The sequence below is a fragment of the Heptranchias perlo genome, chromosome 6 (genome assembly GCF_035084215.1).
Source record: "Heptranchias perlo isolate sHepPer1 chromosome 6, sHepPer1.hap1, whole genome shotgun sequence".
Classification (NCBI taxonomy): domain Eukaryota; kingdom Metazoa; phylum Chordata; class Chondrichthyes; order Hexanchiformes; family Hexanchidae; genus Heptranchias; species Heptranchias perlo.
The window spans coordinates 39,294,550-39,318,685 of record NC_090330.1 but is presented as its reverse complement, the minus strand read 5'-3'; the positions used below and the strand labels follow the sequence as shown (position 1 = coordinate 39,318,685).

Genomic DNA, 24,136 nt, shown 5'->3' with positions numbered 1-24,136 from the left:
CCTGCTGAAATTGTGATGGAGGTGTGCTGAAAGGGATGCAAATTTTTGCTCCCAACATATTTTATAAATACAACAGAACTAAAATGCTGTAGATAGTTTTTTAGCACGGTTACAAAAACAAGCCGACAACAGCAAAAACTTGCTTTTACATAGCGTTTTTAACATAAAAGGTCCAAGGGGGGTATAAATCTGTCTTGAGCAGTAGTGTAAAACGGGCGAAAGCGAATTGGCAGCTTGTTTTGCACTCCGTCTCATTTTCTTTCTCATTGACTTCAAAAAAAGTTCTTTTTTGTGGATCAATATTAATTTTTATCTGATTTTGCCAATTTCTACCTGAAGTCACTTGTTCACAGTTTTCATTTGGATGTTGTTTATTATCAGCTCCCTGTCACAATTCACATGCAAATAATCAAAACTTATGCTGTGCCCACTGGAAGTAATATTATTGCAGAGGAAGTAATGATCCCATATGCAGTCAGAGTTTCTGCAAAAAAGAACTTGCATTACAGATAATTTTTATTACAGGTTTATTAATCTCAATGTTTCTCCAGGAAATTCTAAAAGTCACCATAATGGAGAGAATCAGCATTCACTCATCACTTCACAATTACTGTCTCTGCCACTAAATTGAAAGTGCAAATAATTGGATCTGCTGTATGGTATAGATTACTGAATGCCTTTATTTGATACTTTTCACAAAATTATATTGGCACCTAAACCAAAAATCTAACTAAATAGTCTAACATGTTTAAGAATTCTGCAACATGTTAAATAGAGGAGATTTGAATTTTATTAGCAGTATTTAAGGTGCTGTTATTAGGCTTATTTGGCAATATTATTCCAGTTTAGCCAAACTGCTGACTCGCATAACCAGAGCATTACCTTGTATGTCACTGACACTATCACTGGTACATAGGACATATTTAATTTCCATTATTTATAAAGCAAGTGGATCTAACTGGCTAATCTGGTGGTGTAACACATTGGTGAGTGATGTATTGACATGCCCCACCATAGAATGGCAAGATTTTTCTTGATGCTGACTCTTAACATGGCGAGTTGCCAATCACATGACTGCAGTCTGCAGGTGGTAAAAGCAAAGACACTTCTATGGAGGGGACAGGGGGAAATCACAAGATAAATTAAGCTTGGCCTCTCTTGTACTCCATACCGGAAGAGAGAGCAGGTCATCTGCCTATATTTTCAGACTGGAAATAATGCTGGATATAGGGAAGAAGAGAAAGATAATATTTTAATAAGCAGGGAGCATGAAGCAAAAAAGTAAAATAAGTTTAAACACCTTGAATCTTGTTAACCTATTGTGAATAATGTGTATATATATATGTATATCTAACTGGGGTGCTGGCCCCTTAAATGATTTTATGGGTATCTCTAGATTATTAATTTGTTAAATTCTTTGTCACGGAACAGGGCTAAAAATTACTTACCGAGACAGAACTTGTGACTGCTTCCCAATTCGATTCTGAGGGTAGCGGCTGTAAATCGTCCTGAAACAGAATGAAATAAATGTCCAGACTATTGATGACCTTCCTTGTTGATGTTGTTAATATATCCAGTATCCTTGCAATGAAAAGTGTTCAATGCCATCTTCCTGATGGGAGGCTAACTCATAGTACTGAATGCTAGCACTAAATTCATTTTTTGATATAATGTCCCTTTAATGCAGTGATTTTGCTATAGTAGTTGTGGCTTTCTGAAGTATAAAAGAAAATTGCATGATATTACTGAAGCTTGCAATGAGATCAATTTATAAAGAAAGGACATCTTTCTTCAACATATTTTGAAACGTTTTATGAAATGTGATGCTTTCAATTTTCTGGTTGACAGTTGATTTTCTGCTTCTGCTGTGGGGCTCAATACATACATCATGTCAAAACTCTCCATACTAGCAGAGTTTTAAAGGCCTTTTTTTAAGTGAGCTTTGAAAGGACTCATTGCAACAATGTCATCGTCTGTATGCGTGCGGATCATTGTGTCTAATTGAGACTGATAACAAATATAAAGTCTCGGTTCATAGAAAGGTTGAAGTGTTAGACTGCCACAAGTATTCATTTGTACTGAATATGACGTTGGTTAAATTTCGGGTGAAGAAATGGAATCACATGTGGGTCTAGAATCCAGATTGACTGAATACTGTCACCTCAGAACGATTGAAGTCTCTCACACAACTTCCCCCCCACTGCTGGTCCTTTAATATACAAACATTTCAAGGTTTATTTTTCCTTGCTCCACACCTGCACCTAAATTAACTTGCAGTGTATATATCTTTGCCATGTTCAGACTCTTATTCATAAGTGCAATTCTTGTATAACTAGATTTTTTTCTCGGAACATGCCAATGATTACACCAAGAAATGGCACATTACGCTGGAAGAAGCCATAGCAAATGGGTTTGTGTCATTGATCATCTATGTGCTGAATTCTTCATCTCAGCTGCACCCAGTCACTCTGGGCTGCTCTTGCACATCACCTAGTGGCTGGTTTTGAGTACCAATGGAAAACGCCTAGCAGTAATTTGCTGGAAATAGTGTGTGATGACGAAGACCCAATTGGTGAAATGTGGAGAAAATAACTTAAAAGTCAGTATTACCATTACAGAATTGGAAAAGTGTTAACAAACATGAGTGAATGGGACTATTGGATCTCTACTTAGGAATAGCTGCCCATTATTGCCTAGTTTACAGACAGCCTTAGTAGTGAACAATCAAAGTGTTTAAAGTGATAAACATTTTAACAGGGTTTTGATAGGGTAGATACAGAGAAAATGTATCCTCTGGTGGGGAAGTAGTGAGGGCATAATCTTAAAATTAGAGCTAGCCATTTAGGAGTGAAATCAAGAAGCAAGTTTTTCACACAGGTGGTAGTGGAAATCTGGAATTCATTCTCCCAAAAGGCTGTGGCTGCTAGGTCAATTGAGATTTGTAAGACTGAGATCAGTAGATTTTTATTAGGTTAGGAGATCAAGGGATATGGAACTAAGGCAGGTAAATGGAGTTGAGGTACAGATCAGCCATAATCTAATTAAATGGGGAACAGGCTCAAGGGGCTGAATGGCCTACTCTTGTTCCTATGTTCCTGCTCTCTCCTGTCCTCGCAGAAGCTCAGCCCTCCCTCCCCAGTACTCCCACATCATCATTGTCCTTTCAATGGTTCCAGATCTCAACTTCCCAGTAGTCCCATATCTCACAATCTCCCTTCCATTTCTCTCAAATGCCGAGACACTCACTCCTATATCTCATGACCCCTGCCTAATATTTCCTAACCCACAACTGCCCATTGCTGCCAGATCTTGCGATGCCCATCCCAGTGGTCCTAGACTTGTCCAGTTCTACCACACCCCAGGAATCCCTCCTAGAATTCACAGATCTCTCTACCACCCTCCCACCACTGTCACACTCCAGTGGCCTCCTTCCACTACTACCACATCCCCATTATACTACTTCCAGTGCTCCGACAGCCATATTTGCCTCTCACCAGTCCCACACCCAGAAACCCTCCCTCCTTCCCGATATGTCCCTTATCCCAATGCTCATACACACTAAGGCCACCCTACCACCACTTTCTGACTTCTCACACACCATTCCCAGCAGTCATGGGGCCAAGAACACTCCTCCCAGTACTCCCAAACTCAAGGACCACCCCACTCCAACTCTCCCAGAACCCAATACCCCTCCACTCCTCACACCCCATTACTTTCCTCCCAGTGCATCTACATCCCAGAATTGCCCCCCCCAATACTACCGAACCACACAACCCATCATCTCAGCCCAGTATGACCATTTACCTGACACCTGGAACATCTTCCTATGTATCCTGGGCTTTAAAATTGGTTAACAGATAAAATTAACTACACACATATTATAATAATCAAGGAAACTGATTTACAATTTATACACAAATATCAACATAATCATGTAATTTGATAATGAAAATACCACTCACACTCCCCAAATATTTTTTAATAAGTTAAATTGCATGTAAGTCTTTGGCCCGGATAGTAATGTTACATGGCATAAAACAATATATTTTTCAAACGACCTTGAGTAATGCCAAAAGGAGAGCCGCTAGTGTTTCCTATGAAATGGTACGACGTGTTCTCCCATGTGATTTCTCACATGATGAGCACCAGTCCAAGCTGGACCATCTGGAGCTGATGCCAAGATTTCCCACAGGATGAAGGGAAAAACCAGAGGGTAAGGTCAATCTCATGACTGACTCCGTGCAGTAATGACATAAGCCTGAGAACAGATCATCTGCCTACTCTCTCAGCCATGGGAATGGTGAGTCATGTGGGATGGAATGTAAACAGGGGAAGAAATATCAGTTACAAGGTGGGGTGAGGGGGGATAGAATGCATTTGCTCTGATGTTAAACTGATTTGTATTTAACCTGATATTAAAGGTTATCCATAGGTCTGGTTATGTATATACAGGGTGAATTTTGAAAGTTTGCTGGTATAGAGCCTCACTTGATGGGAGCACAGTTTGAAGAATCAGGTGTGGAGGTCTGTGTACCCTATTCATGGCAATCCCAATTTCCCAGTGATTACTTATTATTAATGACTTGAAAATAGGTAGCACTGCGAAATGGCTGTGCTGACCTCCATGCCCAATTCTCTGAACCACACTTGCATTGAATAAGGCTCCATTTTAGGAGCACAGCCATACAAAATTTATCTTGTGGTCTTTCTGTGTCTGGCATCTGGCCTTTTCCCATATTATTTGCATAGGGTATCATTGAAAATGTTTTCTCTTTCTGCAGATAATATATTGTGACCTCTATGTGACAGTGTTTTCCATATACAAGTATGAGCAATATTTAATTAAATTGGTCATGAAAAGATTTACATCATCCACTATAATAACATGGCACCGATGTTGGGTTTCTTAATGGGTAGGACAGCTAACTAGGGATGAATGCCAATACAGGATTAACTGTGTCGTTAGCAAATTGCAACAAGACCAGAAAATAATGCATATAAGAATCTACATGAGGCTATTGCAGAGTGCTGAATACAGGTTTGTCTCTGCATTTTTATATGAATTGATAAAAAACAGGGAACTCAACATATGTACAAGTGAAAACTGTAATAATTCATTTCATCCGCAGTGAAGAATTTCTATTATTTCAGAATTAGCATTTTCTTCCCAAAACAAAACATTAACTGCTTATGCCAATTGTCAGGATCAGATGAGAAAACATAAACAAGCTGACAGCAGTTAATACTAATTGTAAATACTCTTGCTGTATAAGTCACTGCTTTAGCTCAGCCAAGGCATGCAGCATTACAAACGTTTATCTTTCTAAGTAATTATTTTGGGGAAAATAGATTGTGTATTTTTCATGTTTTTTAATCAAATGCATTCCTCACTCATAAAGAATAACATTTTGTAATTTGCCAAAAGACTACAGATACATCTGGAAAGTGGCTTTTATGGCTAAAATTTATGATGCTACTCTTCCTCAATGCACTTGCTTTTTACACAAGAAATCCTAAGAGAAACCTCGATACTTTTCCTTTTGAGAAATAACAAATCTTTCCCTGAAGTGTTTGGCATCAGTAGTCCCATGGAGTGCTCATTTGTGAGGCTGTCAACTCACTTTACTTGTCCTCTCATCGACACACAACGGAGAACATCAATGCAGACCTGTCTGGCATCGTATTCAGACACGTCCACATAGATGTCTGTAACATTCAATAAATGGCTTCTGTGCCTTCTTCTCTTGCCAGTATTCTCTCTCAATTTAGCCTGCGGGAAGGAGGGGAGTAAACAGATACATTTTTCTCTCTGTTCATACATGATGGAAAATATTTCTCTTCCTTATTCCAGTTAGACTTTTTTTGGTACTGCTAATATCAATGGACTGAACAGAAAATTTTCATTAAACTGGAAATAAAATTGACAGCCAATTTGCAGATCGTTGTATCACCAGTCATTTAACCTTTAAACTGCTGAATGAATCATTGAAGAGACTGTTCAGTTTTGTAAGTTTACAATTCATGCACTTTGACACTTGTAAAACATCAGGAATAGTTTTGTTATTGTAAATGCTAAATGCACAGTTTATATAAAACAAAAAAGTCTATGCTTTACTCAAGCTTGCCCTGATGTACATTTTTTTCCTCTTCTTTCTTATTCCCTATTTTCTCTCTTCACTATTCGCTCCTTATCTTTTTCAGTCTTGAAGAAAGAACTTGTATTTATATAGCACCTTCCATGTCCTTATGATCACAGCCAATTTTTGAGTTGTTTTTATATAATGTGGCAATCAATTTGCATACAGCAAGGTCCCACATTGGTAATGTTGCTTGAGAGATAAATGTTAGCTAGGACACCTCCAGTGCTCTTCTTTGAATAGTGCTATGGGATCCTTTATGTCTTGGTTTAATGTCTCATTCAAAAGAGAGCAGCTCCAAATAATGCAGTACTCTCTCAATGCTGCACTGAAGTGTCAACCTTGCACACTTCTTGTTAAAGAGAAGACTGAGGGGGATATGATTGCTCTATTCAAACTAATATGGTTTAGAGATGTAAAGGATCAGTCTGAGTTATTTGATTTCATACAGGATAGCAGAATAAGGGGACATGAGTATAAGTTGAAAAGGGATTGATTCAGGCATGACGTAAGAAAGCAACTTTCACTGAGATCATGGTCAGTTTTGGGAATAGCTTACCAAAGAAGGTTGTGAGCCTTAAATGTCTTCAAGATCAAATTGGACAAGTATCTTGAAGAGAAACACATCATCAGTTGGCAGGAAGACAGACTATGGTCTTTTCCAGCATTGAGATTTTCTATATTTCATACTTCCATCCCCCTCAGAATACTTCCAGTCTTCCTCAGACAAAGTTCTTCTACCCCCACCTCCTGAGACATTCGCCCTTCCTCAAATAGAGTGCTTTCACCTTCCTTGGATAGAATACTTCTATCCTCAGACAGATCCACCCTCCCAATCAGAATAGTTCTAGCCTTCTGAGACAAACTACCTCCACCCCCTCAAATAAATACTTACACCCTTTTAAATAGAATATTTCCAACCTCCTTTCAGACAAAATACTTCCAACCCCAACCCTAGACAAAATGCTTCTCTGCAATTGAAAGCACATATTGTGATTTGTGCATATTGCCAGACTGCTTTTAGAATGAATTAGGAGAGAATGTATAAAGGCTCTACAGTATTGGAGAACAGCTGGAGTGTTCTAACTGTTGTCATTTTCTGTTTTTTCTCTGGAGGCTACAGGATATTTTTGGACATGATACAATCACACATGACATATTTCACATCACAATGGAATGTAATAACCTCACTGACAGTGGCTCCATATAATTATATAAACTGAATTATGCAACCAAAGTGTGAATTGAAAAGCCCACTGGTAGAAATATGAATCAGAACTGTGATTTCTAGTTACAAATTTACTGGATATTACTTACCACTTCCACTGGAGAGTAATAAATACGAAATCCAGGCTTGGCCACAAAATATTCATCTGATTTAAAGGTTATCCTTAACCTATTGCTTTTCGATATTAGTCTTGGGGGAACTTCCTTGTTTCCACACCATCTTCCACGAATAACTCGATTTGTGTCAGAAATGTCTTCCACCTCTACAAAGTCATACCTAAAAGGTAGAGAGTGCAAAGACTTACGGTTACTTCTCTAATTAATGCACTTTCTTTCAAAATAAAACCTGTGTGCCCCCAGAGATTTGCTGGGTAAATAAAGCATCTGGTGCAGCACTGAATTTTACAGCCCAAGAAGGTCCCACCATTGATCTCAGGTCTGCATTCAGTTACCTGATCTTAGCTGGGATAGCAGTGCTACAGTTGGCCTCAGTAGTCAGCGTTCTCACTCCTGATCACTATCCATTGACACCTGCTGGTAAACCTTGGGTGAGGATAGAGTTGGACTGGATTGTGGTTCTCCCCCACCCCCCCCACAATGGGGACATTCACTGTCTAACTCACATATGTAGCTCACATATGAAGAATAGCAACCTGGATGAGGAAACAGTGCTGCATCAATACTCCATCATAGGCTGTCACTTTTAGGAGAGGGGGGAGAAAACTAACAAAGAATAAAGGCAAGCATATCTTCTGTCCCACCGCATCTCTGAAAATAATATTGCATACTAACATTACCCTGCATATGTACATGAATGGAGACAAGCTAAACAATGTAAGGAACATGAGTATTTGAAAATGTCAGCGCAAATCTGTTACTTTCTAAAATGGGACAGGCGTATTACTACGAGATTTTAAGGAGTGACATTTCATGGAATTATTGTGGGAGTTTAAACAATAATTCTTTGTGTCCTTCTGCTTTTCTTAAACTAAATTTCACTTCAATTACATACATTTAAATATGTTACTTTTTTAAATAGTGGAATCTCATTCTCAGACTCTCCATTTTGAGTATGATTAAAATTGTGGCTGTTGAAAAGATTTAGAATAAGATAACTGGTTCCTTAGGCTAAATGCTCACCAAAAACTAAGAATTTTTTTCAATATTACTCTATATTTCTTTGAAGAGGATGGAGGAGGGCTACAATGCAGAACATTTGCAATTTGCAGTCTTGAAGCTTATGCAGAATTTTACACTGCTGCCTTAGATGTATGCAAAAACAAGTTCATAATCACCTAGTAACATTCACATGCAAATTTATTCATCAATAGTATCAGTGTCCTTCAGAGCAGCCAGTGAGAATTACCTGTCCTTGAAATTAAAGTACATTTCAAACAGCTTTTTTTATTTTAATTTTCAGCAGAATGACATCAAAATGTTTAAGGAAAGGTACATTGAAAGGGATAGGGATCAATCAATTGACAGTTAGAGTGAATCATATCTAAATGTAATCTCAAAGTCAAAGTTGACTATGAGTATGTACATGGTTTTCCAATATGTTAAGGTGGGCAGGAATCCACAAATGGTTGTAATTTATGTAAGGTCATTTTTTCTGTGTTGCTGTGCGTGAAGACATTGTCATGGTGAGCTGACCACACAGGTCAAGAAGCCATCAGCAATGAAGAACAATGTGCTTGTAAAGTCAAATCTGTCACGGCACAGTTGCTGTCTGACATCTGGTGAAAAATGACAAGAAGCTTGCATGCATGTTCTCATAGAAAAACATAAGCATTATTAGAACTATTTTTCTTTGTCGAAAAAAGTCAGAATAAGTACCTAGCATGTATAATAAGGCTACTGTCACTTTCACTTTACATTGCACTGAAAAAATATAAAAGTAGCCACCAGAGGCATAAATTATCAAAGTGCATGAACATTTTGCATTACTAAAGTCTGGACAGAAGCAGAACATCTTCTTATATAAGGGGTCAAGGATGTCCCTTTTAATTATTATTAGAAATATTTTCTGGGAAATCAAAGAACTGAAGGATTAGAGTGGAGTTGAGGAGGATTTTTTTCACCCAGAGGGTGGTGGGGGTCTGGAACTCACTGCCTGAAAGGGCAATAGAGGCAGAAACCCTCATTGCATTTAAAAAGTACTTGGATATGCACTTGAAATGCCGCAACCTACAAGGCTACGGACCAAGAGCTGGAAAGTGGGATTAGGCTGGCTGGCTCTTTTTCGGCCAGCACGGACAAGATGGGCCGAATGGCCTCCTCCTGTGCCGTAAATTTCCAAGATTCTGTGATTCTATGAAAGAACTTAACTGCTGAGAATATGATCTGTGTTGTTCCCAAGAGTCCTACTTTTACGACAAGGTCACACATAGCAATCAGTATAACATCAAAGGATTAGGTAGAGGGTAATTGAATGTTCCTGTATTTTCTCCCTCTATAATCATACATTTAATTTAAAAAATATGTATATGATGATAAAATGTTATGCTAAGGACCTACAGTATTCTAAGATTGTGTGCATTTTCCTTTGCTATAGTCATTTCCAGGCACATTCTTAGGATGCCAAAGCACCTGATTTTCTCCAGTTCTTTTCTTGTATTGCTTTCTGGCAGGCATCAATAGCAGGAAGTTATATTTATTACCAATTGTAGACAATTTAATGAATAGCAAAGGGCAGCCAGGTTGATTCTCATTCTTTGGTCAAACAGGCAAATGAGGCCTATTGAAATCAGCCAAAATTCCATTTGAGAAAAGATGAAACATTGGTAATTATTTTTCTAACTTATCATTACACTTTCAAGTGTTCACCTTAGATAATGTTAAAAGTAGATTTTTGTGCCTGCTTAAAGAGCCAACTCTTGAACTAATAAATTAAAAAACAAACAATATGATACAATTTTCCCAGTGTTTTTTTAGATAAACTTTTGTATTATAGGTTTTAGGAAAAACATAGGAAGATTGGAACAGGACGAGGCCATTCAGCCCTGCGAGCCTGTTATGAAATTTAATTAGATCATGGCTGATGTGTACCTCAACTCCATTTACCTGCCTTTGCTTCATACCTTTTGATACCCCAACCTAACAAAAATCCGTCGATCTCGGTCTTAAAAATTTCAATTGATCCAGCATCCACAGCCTTTTGGGGGAGTGAATTCTAAATTTCCACTACGCTTTGTGAGAAAAAGTGCTCCCTGATTTCATTCCTAAATAGCCTAGCTCTAATTTTAACATTCTCCCCCCCCCTCCCTTATTCTGGATCCCCCCACCAGAAGAAATAGTTTCTCTATATCTACTCTATCAAATCCTTTAATTATTTTAAATACCTCGATTAGATCACTCCTCAACCTTCTAAACTCAAGGGAATACAAAGCAGACAGTCTCACTGTAAGGGTGGCATTTTGTTTTTTTCAAATTTCTGTCAAAATACTGACAGTATGGATGAAAGCAACAAAATTTGCATCTCATCACTGTAACATTAAAACAAGTGTTAGAAAGTAGCAGTGGTTATGAGGCAGCATCATGAAATGACCTCTCCACACTCAGTGCTTTTGCATTTGAAGGATCTAGTTAACAAAAGCTGATGCAATAATATCTACGATGATAATTAGGATAATTTGTTTCACATTTACAACTACTCAAAATTGCACTTCATAAGCAATTTAGTCAATTATTCCCCCTTTAGGTAATGTCAATTAGACTGACTATTGAAAGGCTGAGTAGCATGCACACCTGCTATAGTAGTTACAAGATGTGCACTGTTTAGTAATTTTCATTTTAAATATCTAATTTGTCCATGTTTACTGAGAATGAATTGATAAGTATGCTGCATATATATATATATATATATATGAGCAAAAAAAACACTTCAGTGGTCCGTTCAACTAAAGATGGAATCATTTAAAATTATATTGCCAGACCATTTTGTTTAAAACATGCAGCGTAGACATTACTTCTGCAATGTTATTGTACAAACATTTTACGCATATTTACCCAATTTTTCTCTCTATTTTAGTGCTATTTTAGTGGAAGCAATAACATATCAGGTTAACACATCTGTTAAACTAATGGAGAAAATAATTTAATATGAGAGCATTAAGCATTCAAATAGTAATATCATTGACAATAATTTCGACCCTGCCATTTTTAATTGGCCTCCATTATTTTTTACTGCACAGCCAATTAATAATTGAATCTCTCTCAAAAAAAATTACCAAATACCAGCCACTGTAAGATTGTTCAAATTTTCTTTAATTACCCTTTTCAAAAAGTAGAATTAATGAGGCCTGATTCTCACCTCTGTTACACTCTTGGGAACATACATGGAGACATACATGAACCATGAACACATACATGGAGAAGCTTTGAAAAACTGCCTTATGTACTTTTCAACATGCTAATGATCTGATAGTTACAGTTGTCACCATTAATATTACATATGTTCAACAATGATCATTTAAAAAGGCACTGTTCATGAAATGGGCTTTGTTTATTTTCAAATATATGGTACAATGACATAAATTGTGTCTGAATGCATTATTGTACAAAATATCATCATGATGAAAATGACACATTGCTCTTCTCTCTCCAAACAACTAAAGCTTTTTTTTTGTGTGCTCATCAATGTGAGGAATATTAGTGCTGAGAAATAGAATTTGACTCTGAGCTCAGTTTCTGACCTCATATCCTCTCCATCTCAAAGATCGCCAGATCCACCTGCATACCATCACCTGCCTCGCTCTTACCACAGCCCATCTGCTGCTGAAACCCTCAACCATGCTTTTCTCACCTCCACACTCGACTATTCCAACTCTCTCTTGACTGGCCTCCCATCTTATACCCTCCATAAACTTTAGCTCATCCAAAACTTTGCTGTCCGTATCCTATCCCATGCTAAGTCCCACTCACCCATCACCCTCCCCTTACTGACCTACACTGGCTCCCGGTCCTCAAAGCCTCCATTTTAAAATTCTTATTTGTGTGTTTAAATCACTTTATAGCCTCATCCTTCACTTTCTCTGTAAGCCTCCAGCCCTACAACTTTCCCCAATCTCTCCATTCCTCTGGCTTGTGAAATCCCTCCTCCTTTCGTCCCACCATTGGTAGCCATGTCTTAAGCTGCCCAAGCTCTGGAATTCCCTCCCTAAACCACTCCACTCTCCATCTCCCTCTCCTCTTTTAAGCTTTAAGATCCTCTTAAAACCCACTTCATTGACTAAGCTTTTGGTTATCCCTTCTAATATCTCCTTCCTTGGCTCAGTGTCCATTTTTTTGATTATATCTCCAAAGCACCTTGGGATGTTTTTGTACATTAAAGGTGCTATATAAATCATAGAATCATACAGCACAGAAGGAGGCCATTCAGCCCACCGTGGCTGTGCTGGCTCTTTGAAAGAGCTACTTAATTTGTCCCACTTTCTTGCTCTTTCCCCATGGCCCTGCAAATCTTTCCTTTTTAGGTATATATGCAATTACCTTTTGAAATTTACTAGTGAATCTGCTTCCACCACCCTTTCAGGCAGTGCATTCCAGATCATAACAACTCACGGCATAAAAAATTTCTCCTCATCGCCCCTATTTTTGCTAATTATCTTAAGTCTTTGTTCTCTGGTTACCCACCCTCCTGTCAGTGGAAGTTGTTGGAAGTTCCTTGCAGTACTTGCAAGTTGTTGTTTTCTTCCAATATAAGGCACCCCATGTCAGCATTCCATGTCTTGTGTAGCACAGCCAAATGCACAGTAAAGTTCATTGTGCCCCAAATACACCTCAGTCCCAACCTTAGAAGGCTTGTCCCCATTGTACTAGTACGGTATTTTTTTCATTTTCTACACCAACCATCTTGTGGCCTCTCAAGATGAGAAACCTATTAATGCCAAATTTGGGACAGTTTTGTGCTGTAGGTCCTTGCCCCCTCGGAGTTACAGTGAGACTGAGATTGAAACTAATTTCACGTAGGTCACTTGTGGCCAGAGACAGAAGAGGCTTTCTTCCCATCAGTCTGAGCTGGATTTGAACCCAGGAAACAAAGGTGAAAGGCAAACACCTAAGCCACTTCACCACCCAGTTCCCCCATCCAAAATATTTTCAGAACATAGGAAAAGTCAAGGGTGAGAAGAGGCCATTCAGCGCATTACCCCTCCCATCATAGAATCAAATTCTATTTTGAATAAGCCCAATATTTTTGTCTCTAGCTTGATAGGTTATTGCAAACTCTTTGAGTAAAGTTCCTTAAAATCCAAGCCTTCCAGCATGCTCCTGCTATAACTTCAGCATGTGTCCACTGGAAATGCTGGAAGGCCCCAGATACACCAGTTTTAGCCTTGTGCCCAAATATGTTGTATGGCCTGTTAGGGATAGAGACTCCGCCCGCACCAAATATGGCCATCATCGTAAGGAGGGGTAGAGCTGAAGTTGGGGATTCCCTGGTTAAGAGTGTCCTGCACCCTGGGCCTTCAGAAGGACCTGTCAAATGAGGCATACTTCTCTGACCATTGGTGGAAGTGAAGCCTACCTGGGAGTGACTATGTTAAACATATTTGGTGCTGAATTTCCTCAAGGGTTCTGTCAACTCCCGATGTAACTCTGGTGGGAGTCCAGAGGAACCCACTGGAAAATGGCAGGCGTGCAGTCACATTGATTCCATACCAATTCTGTAATTTGTTGGTCAGTCTTATAAGGAACAGAACCTCTGTCTATCCCTTACAGGACCTATGATGCCAAGGGGGCAAAGCTGGGAGTTCCCATTTCCCCAGCTCAGTAGCGACCCGAAGTATTATTGGAGGCCGGTACTCCAAGAGAGATGAGGCACAAGTGGGCCCCACTGGAGGGGGGGCAGACCAGGGTAATGGTCTGGACCTCTGAAGAAAGGTGATTTTTTTTATTGAATCAGTCCCCTTTTGTAGGGAGCTAAGGGGGGAACTTGAGGGGGTGGGGAATGTGCCCTGGGAACTCCCTCCCCCACCCTCCCCCCACTGAATGGCAGGCAGATGCTGGAATTTCTGGCTGCACGGGGCAGGTGGGCACCGGAGTTCTTCCTGCTGCCCCCATGCAAGTTAGGTAGCCTCCAGCTGACTCTGCAAACTCCAGTGGGGTCAGTGCTGAAGGGCACTGGTGAACGTAATCCTGGCGTAACTGTTGGAATCGCAGCCCACGGATATTGGGAGCCATTGACGTTCAGAACCCTGTAATCCTATAATTTTACAGCACAGAAGGAGGCCACTCAGTCCATCGTGCCTGCGCCAGCTCTCTGAAGGAGCAATCCACCTTGTCCCATTACCTGCTCTTTCCACATATCCGTTTAATTTTTCAAATATTTATCCACTTTCCTTTTAAAAGCTATTATGGATTTTGCTTCCAACACTGTTTCTAGTTGGATATTCTTTAACTAGTATGTCCTTCCTGTAGGCTGAGCTAAAGGGGGATATATAGAGGTGATTGATTATGATGGGCTGGAGAAAAAGCTGAAACTGAAGCTATTTGAAAAGGACTAAACAAATTACAATCATATCAGTTCTATATCTACAATTCCAACGTATGTGCTGGTTAGCAAAAATTGTTCTCCACATATACCTCTTGAGCTGAGCAAAATTCAGGATGGAGGTGATTATGAGACTGTCAGCCAATGGGATTTTGCTTTGACCAGTAAATATTAACTGTCACAGGTAACAATATTGAAAGAAAAAAAGAAAAACCAAATGTACAGATCAATTTTGAGACTATGACATTGTATTTTGTATGTTTTGACATCCGAACATGACTATTGTTATTCTATAATTTTTTACCTTTGATAACATATGTCCACTGTTTTTCTTTGACAACTGCCTGCACAGTTGTATCGGCAACTCATTCTGATGTGATACTAGCCGTAATTTAAGGGAGAAATCAAATAAACATAAAATAAATCAATATTAACACAATTAATAGCTGAGATGCATATAGGGAGGGGGTCTTGCTGGGAGTGAAATTTAATGCTAATCCAGGAAACAATGGTGCTGGGAATGGACTGTTGTGCCTCTTTGCACTCAGTGCATTAGGTATAACATGGAAAAGATACAGTTCAGACCTTCCTTTTCCTATCAACAGCTGCAATAAAGTACATCAATGCCAGGCATCCTGTGCTATGCCAGTTTGGCATTTCTGCTTCTTATTCTAAAGCCCTTCACCATCTGCTGTTATTTCACACTAAATACTTTTGCAGCTGCACTATTCATGTACATACCGTGATGTGGAGATGCCGGTGATGGACTGGGGTTGACAATTGTAAACAATTTTACAACACCAAGTTATAGTCCAGCAATTTTATTTTAAATTCACAAGCTTTCGGAGGCTTCCTCCTTCCTCAGGTGAACGATTTTCACATCGTTCACCTGACGAAGGAGGTAGCCTCTGAAAGCTTGTGAATTTAAAATAAAATTGCTGGACTATAACTTGGTGTTGTAAAATTGTTTACACATGTACATACCGACCTCGTCAATTTGACCCATAAACAGCAGCACTTTTCACGTGATAATCGAAGATCATTCAAGGTTATAATTTTTATGCCAAACACAGCACAAACATTGCAAAAGGCAATTTAAGCATTAATAGGAATAAAGTTTCTCATAACTTACCCGTTTTGCTGCTTACCTGCAAATTTCATTTTCTGGTTCCTCCAGTCCAAATCGAGTATCGAACATCAGCTGTATCCTTGTGTTTTCAGGAGACAGCAACCTCCACGTCAATAATATGCTCCTTGGATAGTTGAGAGGAAATCGTGGACTCTGTACAAATCCATTATTCACGACATTGATTGTATCTTCTTGCCGATAAATTGCTGTGAGGTGATTGCTCTCTGTTAGTAGTCACAACTTGTACAAATTAGTTGGCTGTTTAATTATTGAAGAACAATGCAAAAAAAGCACTAAGCATAACAGTGAATGATAATTCTTCAAACTTTTAACACTTTTTGCAGTTAAAGATGGTGCATGCAAAAAACGCTTTAGCAAACAAGACTATTAACTTTTAACAGTGTCTTTTACAATGTCTTTTAACATCATGTACAATGTCCTCAGCTGCTGCTCTCAGAAGTCTGGTTTAGGTTACAAACATTGTGGGCCTGTGGAGAAAGGGTTAAGTGCTGGTTATATTTAAGATAAAAAGAATCATGGATAAATACAGCATAATAGTAACTACTGCATACCCAACAGGCCAGGAGCAGGCTACTGTGAAAATGTAGCTGAAGTTCTGCCACGCTAGATACCTGGAACAATTTGTGGCATAGCAAATACTGTACCTACTACAGCAATAACCTTTGCAATGTATCTTTCCAGTTATATTGATGTTTTAGTAAACTTTGAAAACTTGCAGTGGCACAGATTATAATATCATTTAAAGGGGAATTGCATAAGTATTTGTAAAGCAAAAGGCAGGGAAATGACAACTTTAGTTGAACAGCTAGAATTGGCACAGGCATGATGAGGCAAATGGCTTCCTTCTGAACTGCAGTTTCTAATGATTCTGTATATAATTGGTGAGGCAATTACATTGCCATCACATCACTCCTCCATTTACAAACTGATTTACAAAGCTGATGAAATGCAATTGCAAAACACTTTACCAGGTTCAATATGCTTTTAACATCTGCATTTATTATGCTTCAGCTGAGGTAGAAATAGGACAGCAGACCAATGTATAAATAATTGACATAATCTCAGCAAATGGAAACAATTTACAATTTATATATCAGATCACTGTAACCGTACGATCGCAGGGTTCTGCTTCAAATAGAACCTATCCAGACCGAGCCTGAACTACATTTGTTTTCATCAGCAGACACTGTTCGCCTGTTTTTGTTTCTGTCACAGCAAAGGTTTGTTTCCACTAGTAAGAGAATCCAAACTAAAGCCAGAATGACTGTCTGTTTGGATGATAAAGTGCAGATTGAATATCTGGGTTTTATTTGAGCCTTGCTAGAAAATGTCAGTGGTTTGAGTGTGAGCTAGCAACAGTGCAAATTCCACTAACACTTTGCTGCTCTGTTGACTATTGAGTTCAAGCCCAGAGTTCAGGAATGTGCATAATCAACCTTGTGGGAACTGTGATAATGTTTTTTTGTGCTGTATTATACTGACAAAGTTATTTTTTTTTCAAAGAGGCAGCAGAAGAGACCATTTTGTAAAAACTTCATTCTTGTTTTCCAAAATGTTGTGGTTTTCTTTTTCTACTTTCATTTTATTTTTTTACTGATCAAAGTGAGTGATGTTAGTACTGGAAAGTGGAACACTTTTCATTTCAGGCACCCAGTGTTTGCATCAAGTAACCTCAGGTCAGGTACAACAACAATAACTGGCGTTTATCTGACGTTTCTCATGTTGGAAAGAGGTTTCAGAATACTTTATAGTGTGGAAAAGAAGAAAGGACACTGAGCAGGAAGGAAAAACAAGTAGACAGGATTAGGTAATGGGGCCAAAAGAGTGGTTGAAAAGAAACATTTAGAGGGGACTTTTGAAAGGTGGGGGAAAGGTGGAGGAAGTTAGGAGAGTGTTCCAGAGGGCATGTCATGGCGGCTGAAAAAGCAGCTGTTACATTTTTGGTATTTTCACTTTTTTTAACCTAGGTTTTCTTTTTGGGTTCAGTGCAGCAGATCACTCCCTTAGTTAAGCTTTTGCTCCTTATGTCCCAAAGAGTACTTTTACTGGCTAAGAAATCTAGATAATTTGGGATTGAACATAGAACCCTCTCCACTTTATTTCAGCTTACTACGTGGCCTCACATAATCTTCCTTGACTTTGGAAAGTGGCAAAATAAACACTTGACTAGACTGTGATTTAATCTTTAACTGCAAACAAGTTTATTAAATAGGAAAAGAATAAATGAACAGCAGTGGGGCATGCTGTAGAGTTTACAATTCATTTTAAGCATACAATTCCATGAAGATTAGTGGCAGGTCAGAAGATTGGACAGAATATAAAAAACAGCAAAGAATGACTAAAAGAATAATAAGGAGGGAAAAATTAGAGTACAAGAGAAAGCTAGCTAGAAATATAAAAACAGATAGTAAGAGTTTCTACTGGTATTTAAAAATGATGTGGAGATGCCGGTGATGGACTGCGGTGGACAAATATAAGGAGTCTTACAACACCAGGTTATAGTCCAACAGCTTTATTTAAAATCACAAGCTTTCGGAGTCTTCCTCCTTCGTCAGCCATGATCTTATCAAATGGCAGAGCAGGCTCGAGGGGCCGAATGGCCTACTCCTGCTTTAATTCGTATGTTTGTATGTTAAGCATTACCATTTTTTCAAGTAAGTAGAAATAACAAATAGTTGTAGCTAATGCGTTAAACTATAATTTACATAATATTCTTACGTGATGGTTCTTTATTTTTCTTACCATCCACAGAAACTCTCTGCCCTGACTATCATTACAACTGTAAAAGTTTACAACACAGAAGGAGTCCATTCAGCCCATTGTGCCTGTGCCTTGTATTTTTCTCTGGTTCAAATATTTATCTCATTTTCCCTTAAAAGATGCAATGGTCACTGCCTAAAAGACTCTCTGTGGCAAAGCATTCCATACTCCAACAACCCTCTGTTTAAAGATGTTTCTCTCTTCCTACTCTTCTAGTGATAATTTCAAATTGATGACTCCATAATTAGAGGAAATCATCATTCCCTATTCACTCTATCAAAACTATGCCCTTTTCCAGTCCAGTACCCGTATCTTTGATTATCTTTATTAGCACTTCTTTAATTTTTACATTGAACCTAATTATGTTGTGATCACTATTTCCCAATTGTTTCCCAACTCTCACATTAGTTATTTGTACCACTTCATTTCCCAGAATAGTGATAGCCTGAACTCCCAATTGCACAAAAAGCCTCATGAGAAATAAACTCCTCTAACAACCCTGTAGAAAACTGACCCTTACTGCTTCAGAGAGGCATTAGGAGGAAAAATGGATGTTAAACCAAAGAAGGAATTATTAAGCGGGGTGGTCAAAGAGCTGGGTTTTAAGGAGGCTTAAAGGAGGAGAGAGAGCTGGAGCTGTTTAGGAAGGGAATTCCATAGTGTGGGGCCTAGGCCACTGAAGACACAGCTACCAATGCTGGGGTGATGGGAAGGAACAAGAGAACAGAATCAGAGGAATGGAGAGTTGGGGAAGGTGGATTAAACTACAAAGCTAAGAAGCGATGGGGCATGGAAGTATTTAAACACAAGAATGAGAATGTTAAACTTGAGGCACTGGGGGAATGGAAACCAAGATAGGTCAGTGAGGACAGGGGTGATGGGCGTGCGAGACTTGGTGTGAGATAGGATATGGGCAACAGAGTTTTGGATGATCTGTAGTTTATGGAAGGTGGAATATAGGAAGGCAGCCAGGAGAATATTGGGATTTTAGAAATTTGGTGGTGACAAAGGCATGGATGAGTGTTTCAGTGTCTAATTTCCCAATCTACCTTAGCCAACTCGCCCCTCATACCTATGTAATTGGCTTTATTTAAGTTTAAGATTCTAGTTTCAGACTTAAGTACGTCACTCTCGAAATTAATGTGAAATTCTATCATATTATGATCACTCTTTCCCAGAGGATCCTTCACTATGAGATTACAAATTACCCTGTCTCATTACATAATGCAAGATCTAAAATAGCCGGTTCCCTGATTGGTTTTATACTGTGCTAATGTGATATTTCCATATTTCACATTAGCTTCTGTGGCTTTCCTGATTACTGTTTTTTTCTGTCAATCATTGCTACATTGAACCGTAGTTTTATGTGTTATCTGATCACAGTGGAACAATGCAAAAAGGAGAATATCAAATTTTAGAGCCTGCAACTATTTTTGCTGTTGTATAGTTTTCAATTATTTTGTCACTGAATTTTAATTGAAATGCCCATAATTTGGTTAGCTTTTCTAAAAAAATGATCATTATCTTGGTATAAGAATAGAATGTGGGAAAAAGTACTGAGCTACCCCCAACAGCAAGGATCCAGAAACAGCATTATCATTTGGGCAAGAAATGTGCTATTGAGAAGGGAGTTGTCTTAAACAATTATAGTGTTGAGATTGTGCAGTTACAGTAATGCAGAAACCAACAACAGTATAAGCACATAGAGATCTTCCAAATAAATGAACTGAAAGCATTCCTAAAATACAACTGACCTATTAAAAAAAAACAAGCATGTCTGGCTCCCGCAGGAGAAACTCTATTTCATTCTACCACTTAACACCTCAGCAAAATGATCATAAAACAAACAAGTGCATCAACTATAACTTATTCAGAATCTCATAATAGTGACTATAAAATAAAATTGGACTGTAACCAACAAAGCGCAACTCATAAAATATAACACAACCTAAAACCATCCATGTAATTGTACTTATAACCTACAAAAAATTGATTGAGTAACATTTTATTTTAAATTGTATTAATAATGTAATTAGAAAGCAGCAATTTTGTAATTAAATCGCAGTTATATCTTTATTAAGAATGATTTATTGTAGTTCTATAACTAAGTCAATTACAGTGACATCTTACTGACTATATTGTACATAAAAATATAGCAATAGTCTTAGTACCAATTATTACATTGTAATTCCACGACTAACAAACAAACTAACTAACAAACCTATATGTTTTCAATCATGTTCAACCACCCATCTCTCCTTTTAAAATGAGTCTATTTATACCACGTACAAAGAGGATAGGCAAGTGACCTGTTTCTAACCCTCTGCCAAGACTTCTTGAGTGCCAGCACTAGGTGATCCATTAGCTTGCCTCACCCTATGATTTTAACCCTCCCTGTTGGCATGGAATCTCTGTTCAACATCTCCAAGAGATGGTTTGGCTGAGATAGGAAACTCACTGGGGTGGATCTTGAATTTGTGCGATAGCGTAAAACAGGTGATAACAAGTTGATAGCCCATTTTACATCTTTACTGATTATTATTTCCATTTTACACTATTGCGCAAAATCAAGATCTTCCCCACAGTGTAGGGAATCACAGTGACTAAACTGTGAAAGTAAACACTAAAGTTCAAAGGGCTGGAGCACCAAAACAATCACATTTTACTTCATGGAACCTAAGGGTTAATTTTGCGATCTTGCACTCCCATCAGGGAAGCTGTGCTTGAAAGAATTGTTGATTTGAGATAGGGTTGCAGCATGGCTCCCTGTTCGGAGCACAGAATCATGGAATTAGCTGTTTAAAGATTTAACATGAGTGAAATTGGTCTACGACAGTAGCGAGAAACAGGCTCGTGGCGAATTGGCAGCCTATTTTACATACTGCCCGACTTCAATGAGAAAGAAAATGGGGCTCGGTGTAAACGGCCCGCTGATTCAATCTGAGCCTGTTTCGCTCTACTGGCATAGACCAATTTAACCCCCAACATATGTTAATGGTCTGATCTGCTTCATACATTACAGGGTAGAAATTCCTCCTGCATGGTAGTGCAAAATGGGTGATAGTGAATCGGCACTATCATCGTTTAGTGCAATTGCCCAAGAAAAAATTCACCCCTACCAGTCTTAAGTTACTAGAAGAGCAATCATAGTAGCCAGCTTCAAGTTTGGTGTATAGCTCAAGTGATAAGCAAATGAAACACAATAGGGAGCAGTGAAATACAGAACCTATTCCCTGAATGAGGAAAATCCAATCTTTCCAAGGGTTAAATCAGTATCTTTCATAAGTGGAGTAATTTCTGCATTCTATATTTCCCCATTAAGTATTCTGTTTATACGACGTGCATTTTATGTAATAGAATATTAAAGTGAATAGTTGAATAAATTATGCAAATAAGATGTACATGATAAAACATTAAATTGAACTGTTGAATATGAACAGCGTTGACACATTCTAAAAACATTGGGGTTGAAATTGGTCTTCACTAATAGCGCGAAATGGGTTCATAGTCAATCGGCAGCTCGTTCTACATTGTGCTTGATTTTCTTTTCCATTTAAGTCAGGTGCGGTGTAAAATGGGCTGCGATCGCAATGACCCCATTTCACGCCATTGGTGCAGTCCAAGGTCACCCCCATTGTCACTTCTTACATTGCTGTTGCATAATAATCCCCTTTGAACATTTTTACTTGGTGTAAATAATATAACCTTGTCATAAGAACATGAAGACTATGAATAAGAGGAATTAGTCTGCAGAAGCACATACAAAAGGGAAACTGATCATGAAAAGTAAAGTTACTTTTATCAATAGTTTATCATACGTTTCAAACTTAGCCATGGCATTGTGGATTGGGTCACAAGTCTCTTAAATTCACAGACACCTATTTCATATTAACATGTAACTCCACTTCTGGAAAGAAACATACAACGCTAGTCTGTATAAGTGATGCAGAACGACATAACATCACATGAATAAACAATCACATTTATGTCCATATATAATTCAGCAATTTGAATGGAATTTAAACAGCGGAATTATTTAAAAGGTCCACCCGCTCCCCCAAATTGATCTATTTCTAGCAGTTTCCTCTTTCTCTCTGCACGCTGATATCATCTAAAATTAGCTTCAATCATATTGTCAAGATAATCACCTAACACTATTCTAATCATACTTGGAAGGGGTCCAGCAGATTCCATTTACTTACAATAATAATAACAACTTTACAGAGAAGAAAAAATAGTTTTGATTTTTTCAATGGACCCCATGAGGTGAATTATTCTTTAGTGTCAAAACCATTTCAGCTTTGCATCCTTATGCCACATTATAGTGTTTCAGGCCTCTATATCCGTAAAGAAGACTTTTAACATTGTACAGACACTGATGTGGTTTAAGCACTAGAAGAGCCTTTTGGTTTCCATTGAAAACACACTTGTAGCTCTCCTGATGGATAAGCAGTTTATCCAGTAACTAAGCCATACAGACCAGGAAGGCCCCAGGTTCTGCCTGTGCTGAGTTGCTGACCTCAGTGATGGTAGAGGCATTACATTTGGCCTCAGTGTCCCTGGGTCAAGAAGGGGAAAATCAGCCACGTTTCTCACTCTTGCAAGTGTACATGGGTGTATGCCAGTTATGAAACACCACACGGCTGAATAGTCTTCCAACACTCACTTAATGACCATTTGAGTGAAGGCTGACCAGCACCAGTGGAACCATACTCCAGCAAGCAGTCAATGTCATTGAAGAAAGGAGAGGAAGATTGGCAAAAAGAAATGCATTTATGTTTGCTATTATGAGAAAACACTATTAGAAAAGTCTATGCTGTGACCTGCGCTCCTGACCTCCAAGATCTGGGCCTTCTGCCTCTAAACATGGTTTCCTGGAAAATATTTTGCACTTGCTTGGGTTGTCTTCTGGTGTCTGGGGGCAGGCCAAAGCACCAGGTTTCACTGTGCACACTGCAACGAGGTGCTTAGCAAGCGGATCCTGTGGAGAGTAAGATGGGAAGCCAGGAACACCACCTCCTGCCAAGGTGTCAGCCTTGGCTCAGTGGTAGCACTCTAGCCTCTGAGTCAGAAGGTTGTGGGTTCAAGTCCCACTCTGGAGACTTAAACACATAATCCAGGCTGACACTTCAGCGCAGGACTAAGGGAGTGCTGCACTATCAGGTGCTGTCTTTCAGAGGTCCTGTCTTCCCTCTCACTTGGGTGTAAATGATCCCATGGCATTATTCGAAGAAGAGCAGGGGAGTTCTCCCTGATGTCCTGGCCAATATTTATCCCTGAACCAACATCACTAAAGCAGTTGATCTGGTCATTATCTCATCGCTGTTTGTGAGACCCTCCTGTGAGTTTCCTACATTATAAAAGTGACTG

At 38.8% G+C, this 24,136-nt stretch overlaps 1 protein-coding gene across 2 annotated transcripts in view; it reads right to left on the bottom strand.

The window, feature by feature from the left end:
* Nucleotides 1-24,136, bottom strand: part of pdgfd (platelet derived growth factor d) — a 128,523-nt gene that overhangs the window by 42,536 nt on the left and 61,851 nt on the right. The window contains exons 2-4 of one of the 2 annotated variants that reach the window (XM_067986145.1): nt 16,005-16,191; nt 7,455-7,641; nt 1,449-1,508 (exon numbers count right to left, since the gene is read on the bottom strand). In XM_067986145.1, the coding sequence (XP_067842246.1) occupies nt 1,449-1,508; nt 7,455-7,641; nt 16,005-16,191 (434 nt within the window). Of the gene's footprint in view, nt 1-1,448; nt 1,509-7,454; nt 7,642-16,004; nt 16,210-24,136 lie in introns of both variants that reach the window. The other variant, XM_067986144.1, reaches the window with a different exon arrangement.